The 15,718-nt window shown below is 37.3% G+C and overlaps 2 protein-coding genes across 3 annotated transcripts in view; one reads left to right on the forward strand and one right to left on the reverse strand.

The window, feature by feature from the left end:
- The window catches only part of Prx2 (Peroxiredoxin 2), a 30,324-nt gene that overhangs the window by 4,427 nt on the left and 10,179 nt on the right, over nt 1-15,718 (forward strand). The window contains exon 2 of the mRNA XM_089647220.1: nt 8,602-8,747. Within this exon, the coding sequence (XP_089503346.1) occupies nt 8,617-8,747 (131 nt within the window). The 5' untranslated portion in view covers nt 8,602-8,616. The remainder of the gene's footprint in view (nt 1-8,601; nt 8,748-15,718) is intronic.
- LOC149411325 (uncharacterized) lies at nt 9,765-14,402 on the reverse strand. 2 transcript variants are annotated; one of them, XM_089647218.1, is made up of 2 exons: nt 13,063-14,402; nt 9,765-11,442 (listed from the first exon to the last, which is right to left on the reverse strand). In XM_089647218.1, the coding sequence occupies exons 1-2, from the start codon at nt 14,204-14,206 to the stop codon at nt 10,169-10,171; spliced, it is 2,418 nt and encodes an 805-aa protein (XP_089503344.1). In that variant the 5' UTR covers nt 14,207-14,402; the 3' UTR covers nt 9,765-10,168. The 2 variants fall into 2 exon arrangements, with proteins under 2 accessions (XP_089503344.1, XP_089503345.1); XM_089647219.1 differs by having other exon boundaries at nt 10,986-12,101.

Genomic DNA, 15,718 nt, shown 5'->3' on the forward strand with positions numbered 1-15,718 from the left:
TTCATGCTTCCGTTTTCTGGGCCACTCCGGGACCTTTTGACTTCTTTCCAAAACAACTTAATGTTTTCTTGGAAATGGTTTGTCATTTTCATTCCTTCTTCCTCTTCCAGGCGTTTCTTTCGTTCTTTCACTCCAACTCTTACTTTTTTCTTACATTCCTTATATACTTCTTTCGCTCGATACTTCTCTTCGCTGGAAGCACTGCCAGCCGCAATCAGACACAACCATGCTTTCTTCTTTTCTGAGACCAGTGCTTTAATCTCATCATCCCACCATGCATCACCTTTCTTCCTACCTTGCGTACTTATTCCACAAACCTCCCTAGCAGATTCACAAAGACACACTTTTATGTGGTTCCATGTTTCGTCTATGCTTAGACCATCCATTTCCTTCGCATTCAATCTTATCTCTGCACAATTCACATACTTACTTCTCACATTATCGTTTTGCAGTTTTTCTATTTTGACTCTTGTCGGAGCTGGTACCGTTTTCACTTTAGAGCGCCAACCGCGAAAGAGGTTTACTCTCGACACTACAAGAAAGTGGTCAGTTTCGACCTCAGCCCCTCTGAAAACTCTTGTGTCCTCGGTAACAGCTCTCAACCTAGAGTCAATTACTACAAAATCAATAATTGACCTCTCATTTTCTCTTTCCCACGTATATTGGTGGATACCTTTATGATCGAAGAAAGTATTCGACACAAACAGGTTCCACTCTAAACATACTTCAAGCATTCTGTTCCCGTTGTCATTCGTTCTTTTATCCCCAAACATACCTAAGACCGAATCAAATCCGTCACGTCTAATTCCCACCCACCCATTCAAATCGCCTGCCATTATAATCCTTTCGTTCATATTTTTTAGTCTCATTACAACATTCACACCAGTCCAAAAATCATCTTTCACTTCATCGCTTTCAGAATTAACAGGGGCGTAGCAAATAACAAGAAACACCCTTGTCAAACCGATTTTAAATCTGATCCACATTATTCTCGGACTTACACATTCATACTGCAACATACATTCAATCATTCTGGGAGACAGTAGCGCTGCAACACCTTGACAAGCCCTCTCCGTATCTGGTCTCCCAGACCAAATGACGAGCCTATCATTATGCTGCATTGTACCGCTACCTTTTTTCATACTCTCTGTTATACAAAGTACGTCCAAACATTTGCTCACCATAGTATCACACAGTTCGTTCATCTTTCTTTCCATTCCTCCTCTAATGTTCCATGTACCAATTCGACATTGATCACGTTCCGTCCTCCTCTTTGCGCCACCGAAGGGTTGGCGATGTGATGGATAGCGAACCTCATCGACAGCTCATCACATCACTTTATAAATAACTTAATTTGCCACATTATACAATAAAACCATAACCGAAAATGGGTTCGTAAGTAGGAGATTTTGAACTTTAAAGCAGTTTTCATAGGCCTATACATTATTTTTTTCTGGGCTTATAAAAAGACTTATCTGAAAAATACTCGATCATTTCAAAGGCCAGGATGTATTCTACTCGCAGTATTTAATTAAAGCATCTGAAAAATTTCTAGGCGACCAAATTTTCAAACCAAAAACACATGATTTTAAATTACTGCGTAGTGCATCGCCTTAAGCCGTCGCCATCGCCGCAACAATTTAAGGCTGTCAGCGATACAATAATACTTATGGATAAGAAATAATAATTTTTAATAAAATAATACATTGTTAGCTAACACTATAAGATATCTGAAGTAAATAGTTTAGATGTAGTATATTATGTAGGTAGGTACTTTGTAGCTTAATAATAATAATAATAATAATTGGATAATTTGTAGAACGCCGTTTTTGTGAAAAATCACCTCAAGGGCGCTGTACAATTTATTTCCTAGGATCTACATTTGTTATTTAGAAAAGATACCAAAACATACTTACCTGGCAAGTCACTTCCAACAAACACACTTATATTAAAAAGTTTATGCTTATAAAAGATAGAACTGCACGCAGAGGACACTATATCAAAAAACACTGGTCGTCGCATGATCTTAAGTCTGCTATAGTTTTTATTTTAATTTAAATGTATTTTAACTGTCTTAAAAGCCTACAAATTGTTAGTTGTTATTATTTTTATTTATTTTATTTTATTTTTAGTATTTTTACATTTTGTTAATTTAAATTTAAATTGCCGTCAACTGTGAAAGTGGAGGTTTCTGAAATTATGGGTACGACTGTCTGAAAAGGTGCGTTTTAAGTTTAGACCTAAATTCTGTCGAGTCTGCGATCATTCTCAAATCATGTGGCAGTCCATTCCAGGCTTTAGGTCCTGACACGGCAAAGCTTGTCTGAATTCTCCAAACAAACACTTCCAAGTTAGAATATTACACTTAAATTCAAAGCAAAAGTTCTAGAATTCAATGAACTGTACCAGATAGACAGATTCACAAACGAAATTAGTACTTTTATTGTCGCTGCTGAAGCTTTTGAGAAAATTGCGATTAATACTTGATACGCATATTGATCATGTTATGCTCGACATTTGATCACAATTTGACTAAAAGCGGAAGTGGGCCAAGCAACGGCATCCGACGGAAAGCATTAGAATGGCGCTAAATTTCAAATTAAATATTCAACTGTTTTGTTTGTTTTGGTGTTATTTTTAGGTACTTGTTAAGTTTCTTGTTTACCAAGCCCGAATCACTTGTTAAAATTCATCTTGGAACAATAGCTCATCGTGTTACGTTTCTATGCTTGCAAAAGTATCCTAACCTAACCTAGTTTTAAATGTAATTTAAAATAATGATAGTTAATGATTCCTATATAATGATTATTAGCAGCTAATAAGGACAATCTTGCCTTTTTTGTCTCAATGGTTTAACACGACCATATTTCCAAGCAGTAATTACTGCATTTTTAACTAGATGTTACAAGTGATTGCAAATAATATTCAAGAATGTTTCAGGAAATATTACGACCTTGATATTTTTTATTGATAATTGAATCAATACGTGAGAATTTATTTACATAATTTGATATATTATAATGATTTTAAATTAAGTTAATATTTAGTATAGTTGCTGCACATTATCATTTCAGAATGATAAATACTCTCAGTATCGCCCTGGTTAAAGACCACCTTTCGGAATCGAAACTTTGTCACTTGCAATGGCATTAGTTGTGTTTAATGAGCAGATCTGAATGGCTAGGTTCTTCCCAATCTTCCTCTCTCCCCATCTCCTTTCCATCTCCACCTTCTACAAATATACCCAAATTGGGGATACCATAGTTCCAATGTCTTCATGCAATTGAGATTCTTGAGTGGTATTAACAAAGAAAAAATATATTGATACCATCACAGGTTTGCTTTATCAAGTCACGCACACAATGTCAAGTGTGTCTGATTGTAGACCACGCTAGATTTCCGTCACTAGCTGATATATGTCTTATCATTTTATTTACGATTACGCATTCTAATCTCTTGAGGCGCCTACATGTATCTTTTTGATCTTTTCATAGACCTACGTGAGACAGCTCATTCGTTATTGTAATCAATGATAAGACAAAATATGCTACAGCGTGACACACTCAACTTTATGGTGGTGTCACCGGTATATAAGTATATTACAGTTTTTAAATATTCTGTACTTTGTAATATGCGTCAATATGAGTCATTCCATAGGGATTTGTCCCTTTGAACCTTTGATTTACATAATAAATATTTCAATTAACATTTCTAAGCAAAACGTTAACCACTCAGGTCACATAGTGGCAAATATCCTCATAAGATTCATTCTATCTTATTTTCTATAATGATCAAACAAATGCTATAAAAGTTTTAGAAAGAGAGAACACCAAGCTTTATCTTTGCATTTAAAAGTTTACTATGTACACTTAAAAATTAGAAATTAGATGGCAAACGGGAATATTTGTAAATAAATCTAAAATTACTGATATTAAAAATAGAAAAACATATACATATTTTATTAGACAAATGTATTATACACATTATTGTCATCTCACTTTTTTGTTGTTTCATATAAAAATAATTAATAAAAAATTCTGAAGTTTCATAAATTTTTCTCAAACTTTGGTTTCATAGATGTGCACATTTTAACTCTTCTGTGGTTGACTTCTAGATTTGAATATAAAGCCTGGTGTTTTCTCTTTCTAAAAGCGTTTAGATCATATTTCTCACCACAACAATAATGGAGACACAACGATTTCTATGATACCTATGTAATATAAGCGGTGACCGGATAAATCATCAAAATGATAATTCATCACATCTTTTAAAAGTTATGTAAAGTCATGGAAAGTGATGAAACAAAAACTTTATTTACTGAGTTAAGTAGGTTAGGTTTAAATTTTTTTTTTCGTCGTTTCTAATGACTTTATATCACATTTTAAAGGTGTGTTGAATTGTCGATGTGTTGATTTATCATGGAACCAATATAAGCTATTTCCAAAAGCGAACAATTTAGCTTGAGAGGTTAAATATGTAACTTAGTATTTCCATGATAAATCAACTCCATTTTATACTACATGTTTTATTTAATCTCTGTTTGCTCGAATGACAATCAGTTATTCTAACATTGTTTTAATGCTATAAATCCATGATATCGTGACATTTATTATTTGCTCCATGATAAAGTGTCTATTTTTTATTATTATCGTAATATTATTAGGTTGCTAAAGTCAGTAATAATAATGTATTATGTACTAATAATATTAATGAAAATTGTTATGTTTTACAAATGATTTTTAATTTTTTATCATGAGTTTATCAATAAACATATTTAATTCTTAGCACCCGGTTTATTAAACAAATCTATTTTGATTGAATGTGATCGATTCCGATTTGAAAGAAAACTGATATCGTTAACTTATGTAGATAGGACCTTTTGAGTCCTCGAGTAATTTTTAAAAATTTGCAAATATGTCCTCGCTTCGTTCACATTAATACATCGTCCCAAACACACTCTTAACATGACCTGACTCAAGTATTTTTTTCAATTGATTCCTCTGGCATCTCTTGAATTTTTCTGCCATTCACTTTCCCATATATATTCTGCTTACACTCCTTTCTACGTTCGTCCGCTCTACAAGTCCGAACCATCTTAGCATTCCTTTCTTAATCTTGCATGTTACATTTATATCAGCCTCGCATTTTTCTAGATCTCAACATTTTTTTTTATAAATTACTCAAATTACTCCATGCTCAACCTTCAACAACTGTAACTTTGATAAAAACATGATTTTCATATTAATAACAAAGGAAAAATTCGAGATTATTTGGAAATTGACAAAATTGTTAAAAACCAATTAAACGTAATAAATTGCCTCGTTATTAGCATTAGCATGCCTATTTATCTTCTCTTTAAGGCTACATAACACTTTAATAACGAGAGTTTACTCGACGCTCACATTTGAATTATTTCTGATGAACGTTTACTAATATCTCAAATGTTTCTAGAGGGATTGTAAGTTATTTATATTTAAGATTAATAAAAATAGGACCATAAAATATTTTATGTAAAACGATTTGAAAATTTTACAAAACGTTTTTCAACTACAAAATTAGCGGTAAACACCAGATTTTAGTTTTCTGGACGATGAATTAGTAACTTCTCGAGGGATCCCTCTAGAAACATTTGAGATTTTAGTAATTCGTTCATCAGAAATAATTAAAATAAACCCTACGTAAATATCGATTTTCTTGGACTACTAGAGCAAAGTTGACCGTAGGTTCGTTTATTACGCCAGGCCACGCACCGAATATTGTTTTTACACATCTTCCTCACTTACGTTGTTAAGATTCCTACTTTATTTTAGAGATTTGATTGGGAAAATTCAACGGCAGGTCTGTTCAATATACCCGGGCTGCACGTCGCATATTTGGCTTTATTTTAGCTCTGCCATCATGAAGTTCGCGCCTACTTTTCTTTCTGGTATTTCTAGTTCTGCAGTCGGCAATGGCAATTTAGGCAAAGTTTCAATCAATTTTGCCACTAATCTCACAATAACATTTAATGATAATCGTAATAGATCTCCTGTTCTGAAACTCCCGCACTGAGCATAATAAAACAAAAATTGTATTACAACCCGGAAGAATGTGTCACGTCACCTTTGTCCTATCTCCACATTATTTATGATAACATATTTTTAGGAGATAGAAATTTTGTAAATAATGCTTTATCCCGAATAGCAGTTGTCAGCAACCTTTTTTCGAGCGAGATCCATTTTTAATTAATATTATGTGTTTTATGTAAAATAATTATTATATAAAATCGCGTCGGATCCCACCCAGGCATAGTTTATTCAATTCCTCAGCTGACTTAAGTCCTCCATCACAATACAAGCAACATTTTGCGCTTACTGTGGTGGTAATAGGAGATTTTTAAATATTGTCATGTTATTCGTAACCTGGGAATGTTTATCTTTCTTTTTTAATCAAAAAAGACTTGAGTGTAAGTTTGTTTTATTACCTTGTAAAATGTAACATTTTTTCTTGTGTAATCTGTTTTTGTTAACATTTTATAAATTGATGTATAAAATTCTGGAGCCTACACCATAATCTTATGTTCCCTCGTGTCGACTCCTAACATTCTGGCATTTTTTCAATTCCATCGAACTCTTAGACCCCTTGATTGCCGTGCAGCGTATCCTTAAGGATACTATTAAAAAATCATAGCTATTCTGTAGAAACTACTTAACACGTTGAACGCCATTGTGAAAATGAAGAAACATTACCATTTTAAATTTGAAAAAAAAAATACTCACATGGCATCGGCGTATTCCTTTTTTTTTACCAAAATTTTCCATGAAAATCAAGAAAATTAATTGCGATCACCGGTGACAAAAATGGTGAGAAAAATGACGATTTTCGTTATGAAGTCACCGTAAGTCGAGGTAGATTATACCGGGTGTCCGGGAGGTAAAGTGCACAAACTTCGCGAGGTGATTCTACATGATAGTTTTTTCTTCTAATTTTCAACATTTAAAGGTAGTTTTCAGGTACAAAAGTTAAATTGTTTATATGAAAAAAATAATATTCTTCTATTGAAATTGGAATTTTTGTATGCAAAAAAAAAATGGAATTTCTAAAAAAGTTATTTTAATTTTTTACTTCTACCACTATCCTATATACTACTTTTATAATTGTATGTATAAACATATTATCTGGTGAAAGATGAAATAATTTACAAAAACATGATTTTGCAAAAATCAAGTAAGTTATTACGAAAATAGAATCAGCTGGCGCACGGCGAAAATTTTGCATAGGCGATCATTAAATTAATAGCCGCTTTTCTAAAATATGATATCGAAATTTTTACTAATTAAATATTTCAATATTCAACATAACATTGGTATTACGGCAGTAAAATGACTTTAATATAATCTCGCAAAATATTCTCTTCATAGCAACAATGCTTTTACTATAGAAAAAATAATTGCTTGAAAATCCCATTATGTACGTCAATTTTAGTGTTGCTGTTTTGCCATAAATGCGGTATAAAAATGGAAGAGCTGCATTTAACCACGGGTTGCCAACCTGTGTCCTAAAACATCATCATACATGCTGTTTGTGTGATAAGCGATGACCTTGACTCATAACAGTTCCCACATGTTTTCGCTATCTCTATCGCGTTTTTCGCGTGGCCACCTGGCACTGGGGTGACGGAAAGTTCCCAATAGGAATTCTGTTTTCCAAATAATAATATGTACGTTTCAACTTTTGCAAACACGACATGTACTGACGTCAATTTTGATAAGGTATTATGATATAGATTACTTTTTTTCTGGTTCATATTATGAAAACATGTCTAGTTTTGTATTGGAGTAGTATTTACATATACCTGTACAACAATGGCATTTCTTTTCTAAGAAAATACAAGTAAGATAATTTCTCATCGCTATGTCACACTGCCATATCAAATATATTTTTTTAAGTATATTATCTACCATTATACCGTTATCCTTATGAGATAGACATACAACATTGCGGACTTTTCTGTAGGCCTTTTTAATATATACAATTCCGTAGTACATTATTTTGAGGTATCTCAAAAGGTTTAGCCAGCGTTAGCGAAAATATATTTTTTACGACTTGATTTCAAAACATCGACTTTTCTACACTTTCTATAAATATAATATGCATTGATTATATATATAAACCTTCTGGAAGAAATTCTCTTAATGATAATGAAAACCCTATTAAAATCCGTTGCGTACTTTAGAAGAACTAAGCGCACAAATAGACAGACGCGGATAGTGACTTTGTTTTATACTATTTAGAGACAAGTAGATTATCCAGGATAGCAAGTTACTATCCTGATATTTCACTATTTATCCCATATTTTAAAATTTATAAAAAAAAAATATGAAGTTGTAAAATTTATAAACGTGTGAATTTAGTTATTTTGACAACTGATTTTTCACAATTGTCAAGAATTCAGACAAGTGATAACGTACCTACCTATAAATTAACACTACTTCATGAATATTTTTCTTGATCATTTTTCAGTTGCAAGTTTCAGTTTCAAAAATCCTACAATGATAATATCCTGTGATTTTTCACGGGCCTGCGCTAGTATTATACTAATTAGTGTTTTTTTGTTTGCAGAATCACTTCATCATCATGACTCCCAAGCTCCAGAAGCCCGCCCCCTCCTTCACCGCCACGGCTGTGGTGGATGGCCAGTTTAAGGAAGTCTCCCTCAGCGACTATAAGGGAAAATACCTGGTTCTTTTCTTCTACCCGCTTGACTTGTGAGTTTCCACAGAATTTAATGTTTACACTTCCTATTTTATAAAAATTCAAGGTCGCTATTGTTTTGTGGTTAACCAATGTATTATTTGTGGTTAAAAAATATACAAACCATAATAATCTTAAGGTGATGCCATACGTAGTAATGCAAAATCATGTGTTTTTGGTTTGAAAATTTGGTCGCCTAGATATGTTTCAGATGCTTTAATTAAATACTGTGAGTAGAATACATCTTGGCCTTTGAAATAATTGAGTATTTTTTAGATAAGTCTTTTTACAAGCCCAGAAAAAATAATGTAAAGGCCTATGAAAACTGCTTTAAAGTTCAAAATCTCCTACTTACGAACCCATTTTCGGTTACGATTTTATTGTATAATGTGGCAAATTAAGTTATTTATAAAATGATCGAAAAAAATTTAAATACTTAATAATTTAAATGCCTGAACATCCACAAAATAAAATAAAAGGCACTTTTTGGCCATGTTTTTTTCTTGCATAAATCAAAACAGGCGGATGGTGCTAAGCGGGAATTTAAACCTTATCGCCATCTACGTAAGGGTTGTTATTGATAGCGGCTCAATTTAAAATACTACACGATGTAGTGCATCGCCTTAAATCATACTGCCAAGTATTGCAAAATCATGTGTTTTAGGTTTGGAAGGACTAACAAACACACTATCGCATTTGTAATTTTAGTTGGGATTAACAGAGCCATGTGAATGTTTGAACAGTTTTGTAGACTAACAATTGGATAACGTTGACCATGTAACTTATCTAGGTGTAAAAATTGATCAAAATTTAAAATGGACTAAGCACATTAACCATTTAAATTATAAAATTAAAAAAACCTATTTCTTTAAAACCATCAAGAGTAAAAGATCACATGGCTCTTTGCCAATCGCTCTTAGAATACGGTATTATCGGATGGGGAAGTGCAAATGATCCTAAAATGACTCATTAAAATCCAAAAAGCCATAATGAAAAAGTTTTACCTTACAATAAAACTTATATTATGTACTTAGCTTTATTTAAAACCTATAAAGTGAGATAAACATTACCATTTTGCAGCCAAATCGACGTTTCTTACCAATTTCGTGTGTAATTCTTAGTTTAAATCTCCCGCCAATGTCACCTGCTAGTTCCAAATGCATCCTTGAGGCGGCGCCAGTAGTGGGACGCCACCAGTGACGCTATAATTTCATGCTTCATTAGATCTCATCAGGCAGCCCTTGCCTAGGTTTTAAATAAAGCTAAGTACATAATATAAGTTTTATTGTAAGGTAAAACTTTTTCATTATGTAGCATAGGCTTTATTTAAAACCTATAAAGTGAGATATTGTTTGTTATCGCCTGGTGACATTATGCTAATGTGAATCAAATAAAAAGAAAATAGGGGCAAGATTTCCAGAAATCAGCTAACCAGTTACAGAGGTTGAAAAAGGTCAGCGACAGATGGGTCGGTGTTGACTCGGCCAGCCGATTCTGCAATTTCCCTTCTATAGAACCTGGCAAAGGTATTGGGACTTCTCCAGTTACCACGTGACAGTATATCGTCCAGCTTATAATTCTGCAGCCAGTTCAGAGATGCCACTGCTGAACGGATGCTGCCAGGTGGATCCTCTACACCAGCATCCCTGAGGACTGTCCTAATCCAACCTGCAATTACTGCCCTGGAGGCCGCTTTCACTGTCCCACAAGTTGTAATAAATAGGCTAGGTAGTATCGCCTGCGCTCTCCGTTCCTTTGACAGTTCTATGACCTTTTCCGTCCAATAGACAGGGTCTATGTTCCTAGACTCCGAGCGAGCCAGTCTCCACCCTGATTGTTGCCAGTCTGCCGAATCTGTCTTGCCACCAAACACTGGCCAAATGGAGATGCCTTCACTGTCCACTGACAATCTTTCAGCTGTGCAATGGAGCAATGTGAGATCGTGGACTCGGCGCCCTGATGCCAAAAGCAGGATGGTGGCTGCTCTCCTTGATGCTTCAAAGAGAGTAATATGTTGAGGCAAATTCTTCTCCAGCCATGATGATACAATCCTCGGGTCCCAAATGGGGGGTTTTGAAGGCCTTAATCTAGCTAAAGATATCCCTTTTAATATCTTCTTCACTATCGGATTGGAGCTCAGCTCTCTATTGTCTTCGGGAGAGCCTAAGGTACACACCACTGACTTGTGAACTAAAATGGTACTCAGCGATAGCTTTTCTCTGATGTGTAGATCGGCTAGGAACCTGGCTAAGTCTTCAGCTTTGGGACGCGTGGCATCGAGCTGATTCTCTGACGCCCAGCGCTGCCACCTCCGCCATGCCGGAGCATAAGTGCGAAGGGTGGAACTTCTCCACCCGGATCTAAGAAGTTCCTTCTGCTGACTTGACCATCTTGTTAGGTTTTTGTCCCACCCCCACAAAGCCAAATCTCCAGAGTGAAGGACTCTACTTGAGGAGGGGGGTTGTTGGTCCTGGTGTCTATCAGTGCTTCTCCTAGATTGTGAATCGTAAGAGGTGGACCCAAGGCCCGACACTTCAGATCCGCTCTCCAAAATGCCCTTTCCCAACGAGGAGCCACTACCAGGTATAATCCCCTTGCCCTGTTCAGGTGGCAAAGAACCCTCGGCATGAGGCACGGGGGAGGGAAGATCCAAGCCAGCTGATAGTCCCAGTCCCTGCTCCAAGCATTGTGGTAGTCTGCCTCGTCGTCCTGAAAATCAAGAGAAACATACCTTTGAACCACATGCGCTGTCCTAGAGCCAAATAGGTCTATCTCGGGTCGTCCCCATTTTCTGAATGCTACCTCTGTGAAAGAGGGTAGCAAGTGCCATTCGGGTACAGCACGATGACGAGATAGACAGTCCGCTACTTCATTGAAACGACCGGGTAAGTATTGTGCTGTCATGGAGACACAGTGTTTATCCAAAACATCTAGCACTAGTCGAGTACAGCTCAGGAGTTGAGTTGATCTGGTACCACCCTCCTTGCGGAGATAAGATACGACAGACCTGTTATCCGACTGGATCAGAAGACCCGAGCCAGATAGCTCAAGCGCGTGAGGAGACAAGGCAGCCAACACGGCGAGCATCTCCTTTACATTGGAGTGAAGATTCAGCTGGTGATCAGCCCACACACCGCTGAGAAGCTTTTCGTCCAGCTGGGCACCCCAACCCTGATCAGAGGCATCGGTTGTCAGGTAATGCTCAAACAGCGGCAGATGTATAGGTGACGTCATGGTGAGCGATCGAACCCACCATCTCAATTCCCGAGCGGTAGCTGCCGGAATTGGTGATGACTCCCAAGGGTGGTAGTGTCTGAGTCCTAAGCACCCTTTCTGTATGTACCGGCTGTTGAGCCTGCCTCTTGGAACTGCAAAACTAGCAAAGTTTAAAGAGCCCAAGAGGCTACGCCCCTTATCTAGTGACCACCTACCTGTCTGAATAAAACCCTTTAACAAATAAGATAGGGCTGAAACCTTGTTCTGAGGGAGAGACTTTTCATTAGTTAGAGTATTCCAGCTGATGCCAAGAAATTGAACTTGTTGTGATGGTTCTAATATTGACTTATCAAATTGTATATGCCATCCCAAGCCTTGCAAAAACTCCACCATTTCAATAGACTGCTGTTTTAAAGTAGGCAGGCATTGGTTTACTAATAAAAAATCATCCAGATACACTAGAATTCTCATCCCTCTCTTCCGCAGTTCCTGCGCTACCCAGTTAGTGAAGGTTGCGAATGCCTTAGGTGCGGTGGCCAAGCCAAAGGGGAGGGATGTCATCTGCAAGAGTTCATTCCTATAGATAAGTCTAAGGAAACATCTATGCTGCTCACTCACAGGTACATGAAAGTAAGCATGTGTGAGGTCCACTTTAACCATCCAGTCATTCGGTTGTAGAAAAGTAGGAACTCGATAAACGTTTACCAGACGAAATTTACTGACAGTCAGAAAATTGTTTAAATACTTTAAGTTAAAGACCGGCCTCTTTGAGCCATCTGATTTGGGGACCAGAAACATGTTAGAAATAAATGAGGGAGTGGCAGGTGCCGACTCTAAAACCTTAAGGGCTTTGAGTTTTTCTATTTGTTCTGTCATTGCCACAGAAGTCTTAGTGGCGAAAGGGGAGTTAAAGAAATCAATATTATTATTTAGTGGAGGTTTTGATGAAAATGGAATTCGGTAGCCATCTAACATCTTAAGGATGATAGTAGGGGCGCCAAGGTTCCTCCACTCACCTGCGAATGAGCGCAACTGACCCCCTTGAAAAGAGGGCCCACTGTTAAAACCTCTTACGGTCTGGCTTCCCTGCTCTTTCCTTGGGCCGGAACCTACCTCGGGGAGGGAAAGCTTTAGCGGCCCTACGGGCTGGTTCCGGACCTCGACTCTCAGGGTGCTCCCTTCTCGCGATGGTTCTTCCCTGCTGCACTCTAGGACGAAAGGGCTGCGAGCTCTGCACAGTCACAGGTTTAACGGGTGGAGCTGGTCGCGACGTGCTAGGCTGAGGAGCGAGGCACTTCTTCACTCCCCCTAACTTATCCAGCTGGGCCGACAGGAGGTTCGGGTCAAAGAGATATTCCGATGTGGGCGGAATCTTCCGTAAGGCATCTCGGACGTATCCGTCACTGATGCCTCGCAATGCCCCCTCTCGTCGATACTCAATGTGGCTAGCCCGTTTTCCGCAGACCATCTGCATGATGTCTTTGGACACCTTCTGGGACTCAGACCCCGCCGCGAAGAGAGACTGCACCTTCTCGAAAAGAGTGGAAGTGCTCAGCTTCGTGCCCGGTTCCGCACTCCAGTTGACCAGCTCCTGCAAGGAGGCCTTCAGGAGATCAGCCTGCAGGGAAAGAGCATTGGTCAGGGAGCCGCAGAAGGAGTCCGTTGAGGTACTGGCCGATTCCTCCTGAGCTAGGCGCTTCAATTCAGGGTTCAATGCCAACATTGAGAAGAGGGGGGTTGCGGCATACGACTTCTGGATCTCGAGGTAGCGGACATTGTTCCAGTTGGCCGTCCCCAGATGCTGAAGGAGCTCCACTTTTTTCACCCTCCCTGGGTCGGCCGATGGTATCTTCGGCTGCTTTAGGTCAGTTGTCCACTCCCCGAGATCCAAGTCGCGAGACGGCTTATTCGGATGGATGAGTCCCATTCCCAAATCTCCTGCCAATTCCTCCCGAAGCGACGCAGGGGTGTCCAGGGAGATGCTGTCCTCGTCATCGTCGTCCGAGGCGCCACGGACGGGAGCCTCCGAACGCTTCTCTAGCAGCAGACGCAACATTTCCTGCATCTGGGACATCTGCTGTGTTAACAGGTCAATTCGCGGGTCGGCGGGAGCTAATTCACAAACCCTCTGCCTTTTGGCTTTGTCTTCCGCGCAGACCCTCGAACGCTTTCCCCGCGTGTCCGTGTGGATCACCTTCATGACTTCCGCCCTCGAGAATTCGGCTTCCCCGCTCTCGGAACGTTCGGAATCCGACATAATCGCGAAAACACAAAGAAACCACAAAAAAACACTAAACAAAAACACACGAAACTCTATAAATCGCAATTTTACGGAGTTCGAACAGTCACACTGTTAATAACCTCGAAAAAAAATATGTAAATTTTGCGCAAATACTGAAAAACAGGTTATTTTACGGTATTTGATGTTTGTAAACAAACCAAACGTGTTTGACCTTCGCAAAATAAATGCTAATGGAGCATGAAATTATAGCGTCACTGGTGGCGTCCCACTACTGGCGCCGCCTCAAGGATGCATTTGGAACTAGCAGGTGACATTGGCGGGAGATTTAAACTAAGAATTACACACGAAATTGGTAAGAAACGTCGATTTGGCTGCAAAATGGTAATGTTTATCTCACTTTATAGGTTTTAAATAAAGCCTATGCTACATAATGAAAATTATTCTGAAAGTCTCGGTAAGAACTAGCAATGATGAAATCTTCAACAAACTCAACATCATGTCACTTAAACAACTCTATTCTAAAACAATACTTATTTACATTCATAAATACAAAACACAAGAAATAACCTCTAACACATATCTTAGAAATACTAGATCTCAGGGTCAAAAACATACCCAACAAGCAACTACAAACACAACATTTGGGCAAAAAAGCTTCCTATACCATGGTACTAAACTACAACAAAATCCCACTAAACAAAAAAATACCTTGTATTCAATATATTTATAATTACTTTATATTATCCGTACAACTTAATGTTAATCATATGTAAATGAAATCCTCGGCACGGGATCTCAGTGAGGATATCATTATATCCATTAAAAAAAAATGTATTACAAATCAAAACCAATAATTTATTTATTTATTCACTAGCCTTACCCCGCCACGCGTTTCTGTGGCTCAGTCTGTCTGTGCAGATAGAGAAACAGTAGCGCATGTTGCTTTTACATCCAATAGATGGCGCTGTTTTTTTTTTTTTTTTAGCATGTTTTCACCTGTCATCTATACAATACGTGTATATAAAAACACAAGCTTATTCAAATGAATTCGAGAACTTTCAAAGATTTTGAACAAACAATAATAATATAATAATATTTTTATAGCATCATGAACAAAGCATCAATGTATAGCGTCAAAAGAATATAAAAAATAAGATATGAACAAAATGAATTCACGTAATACACATCAATATAACAAATAGGTACAGAAAAATAGAGACCAGAGAAAAAAGGTATTATTTACCTGCCTGGAGTAAATAACAAAAATCAACATAAAAGAAAAAATAAATTATAAGTTAAATATTTCCATAAAAAAGTAAGTCACATTATTATATAATATAATAATGTTAGCGTAATAAAATGTTAGAAACTTGTGATTTACATTTTAGTATGGAATGAATGAAAATATTAACGGAAAATGAATTTATTTTTAAGCCTATGTAGCCTTTAGACTGGGGAATTAATAAAATAGTTGGTTTTAGATGAATGAACAAAGAACAACTCAGGAAGTCTGGTGTTACGATTTGT

The sequence above is a fragment of the Hesperophylax consimilis genome, chromosome 26 (assembly GCF_061612785.1).
Source record: "Hesperophylax consimilis isolate HC1 chromosome 26, BYU_Hcon_1.0, whole genome shotgun sequence".
Classification (NCBI taxonomy): domain Eukaryota; kingdom Metazoa; phylum Arthropoda; class Insecta; order Trichoptera; family Limnephilidae; genus Hesperophylax; species Hesperophylax consimilis.

Bases quoted from the DNA above. Each gene is read 5' to 3' on its own strand.
- LOC149411325 (XM_089647218.1), bottom strand. From the start codon at position 14,206: ATGTCGGATTCCGAACGTTCCGAGAGCGGGGAAGCCGAATTCTCGAGG. The intron at 11,443-13,062 runs GTAGGTTCCGGC...CTTGATTTTCAG, and splicing joins TAAAGCTTTCCCTCCCCGAG to GACGACGAGGCAGACTACCA.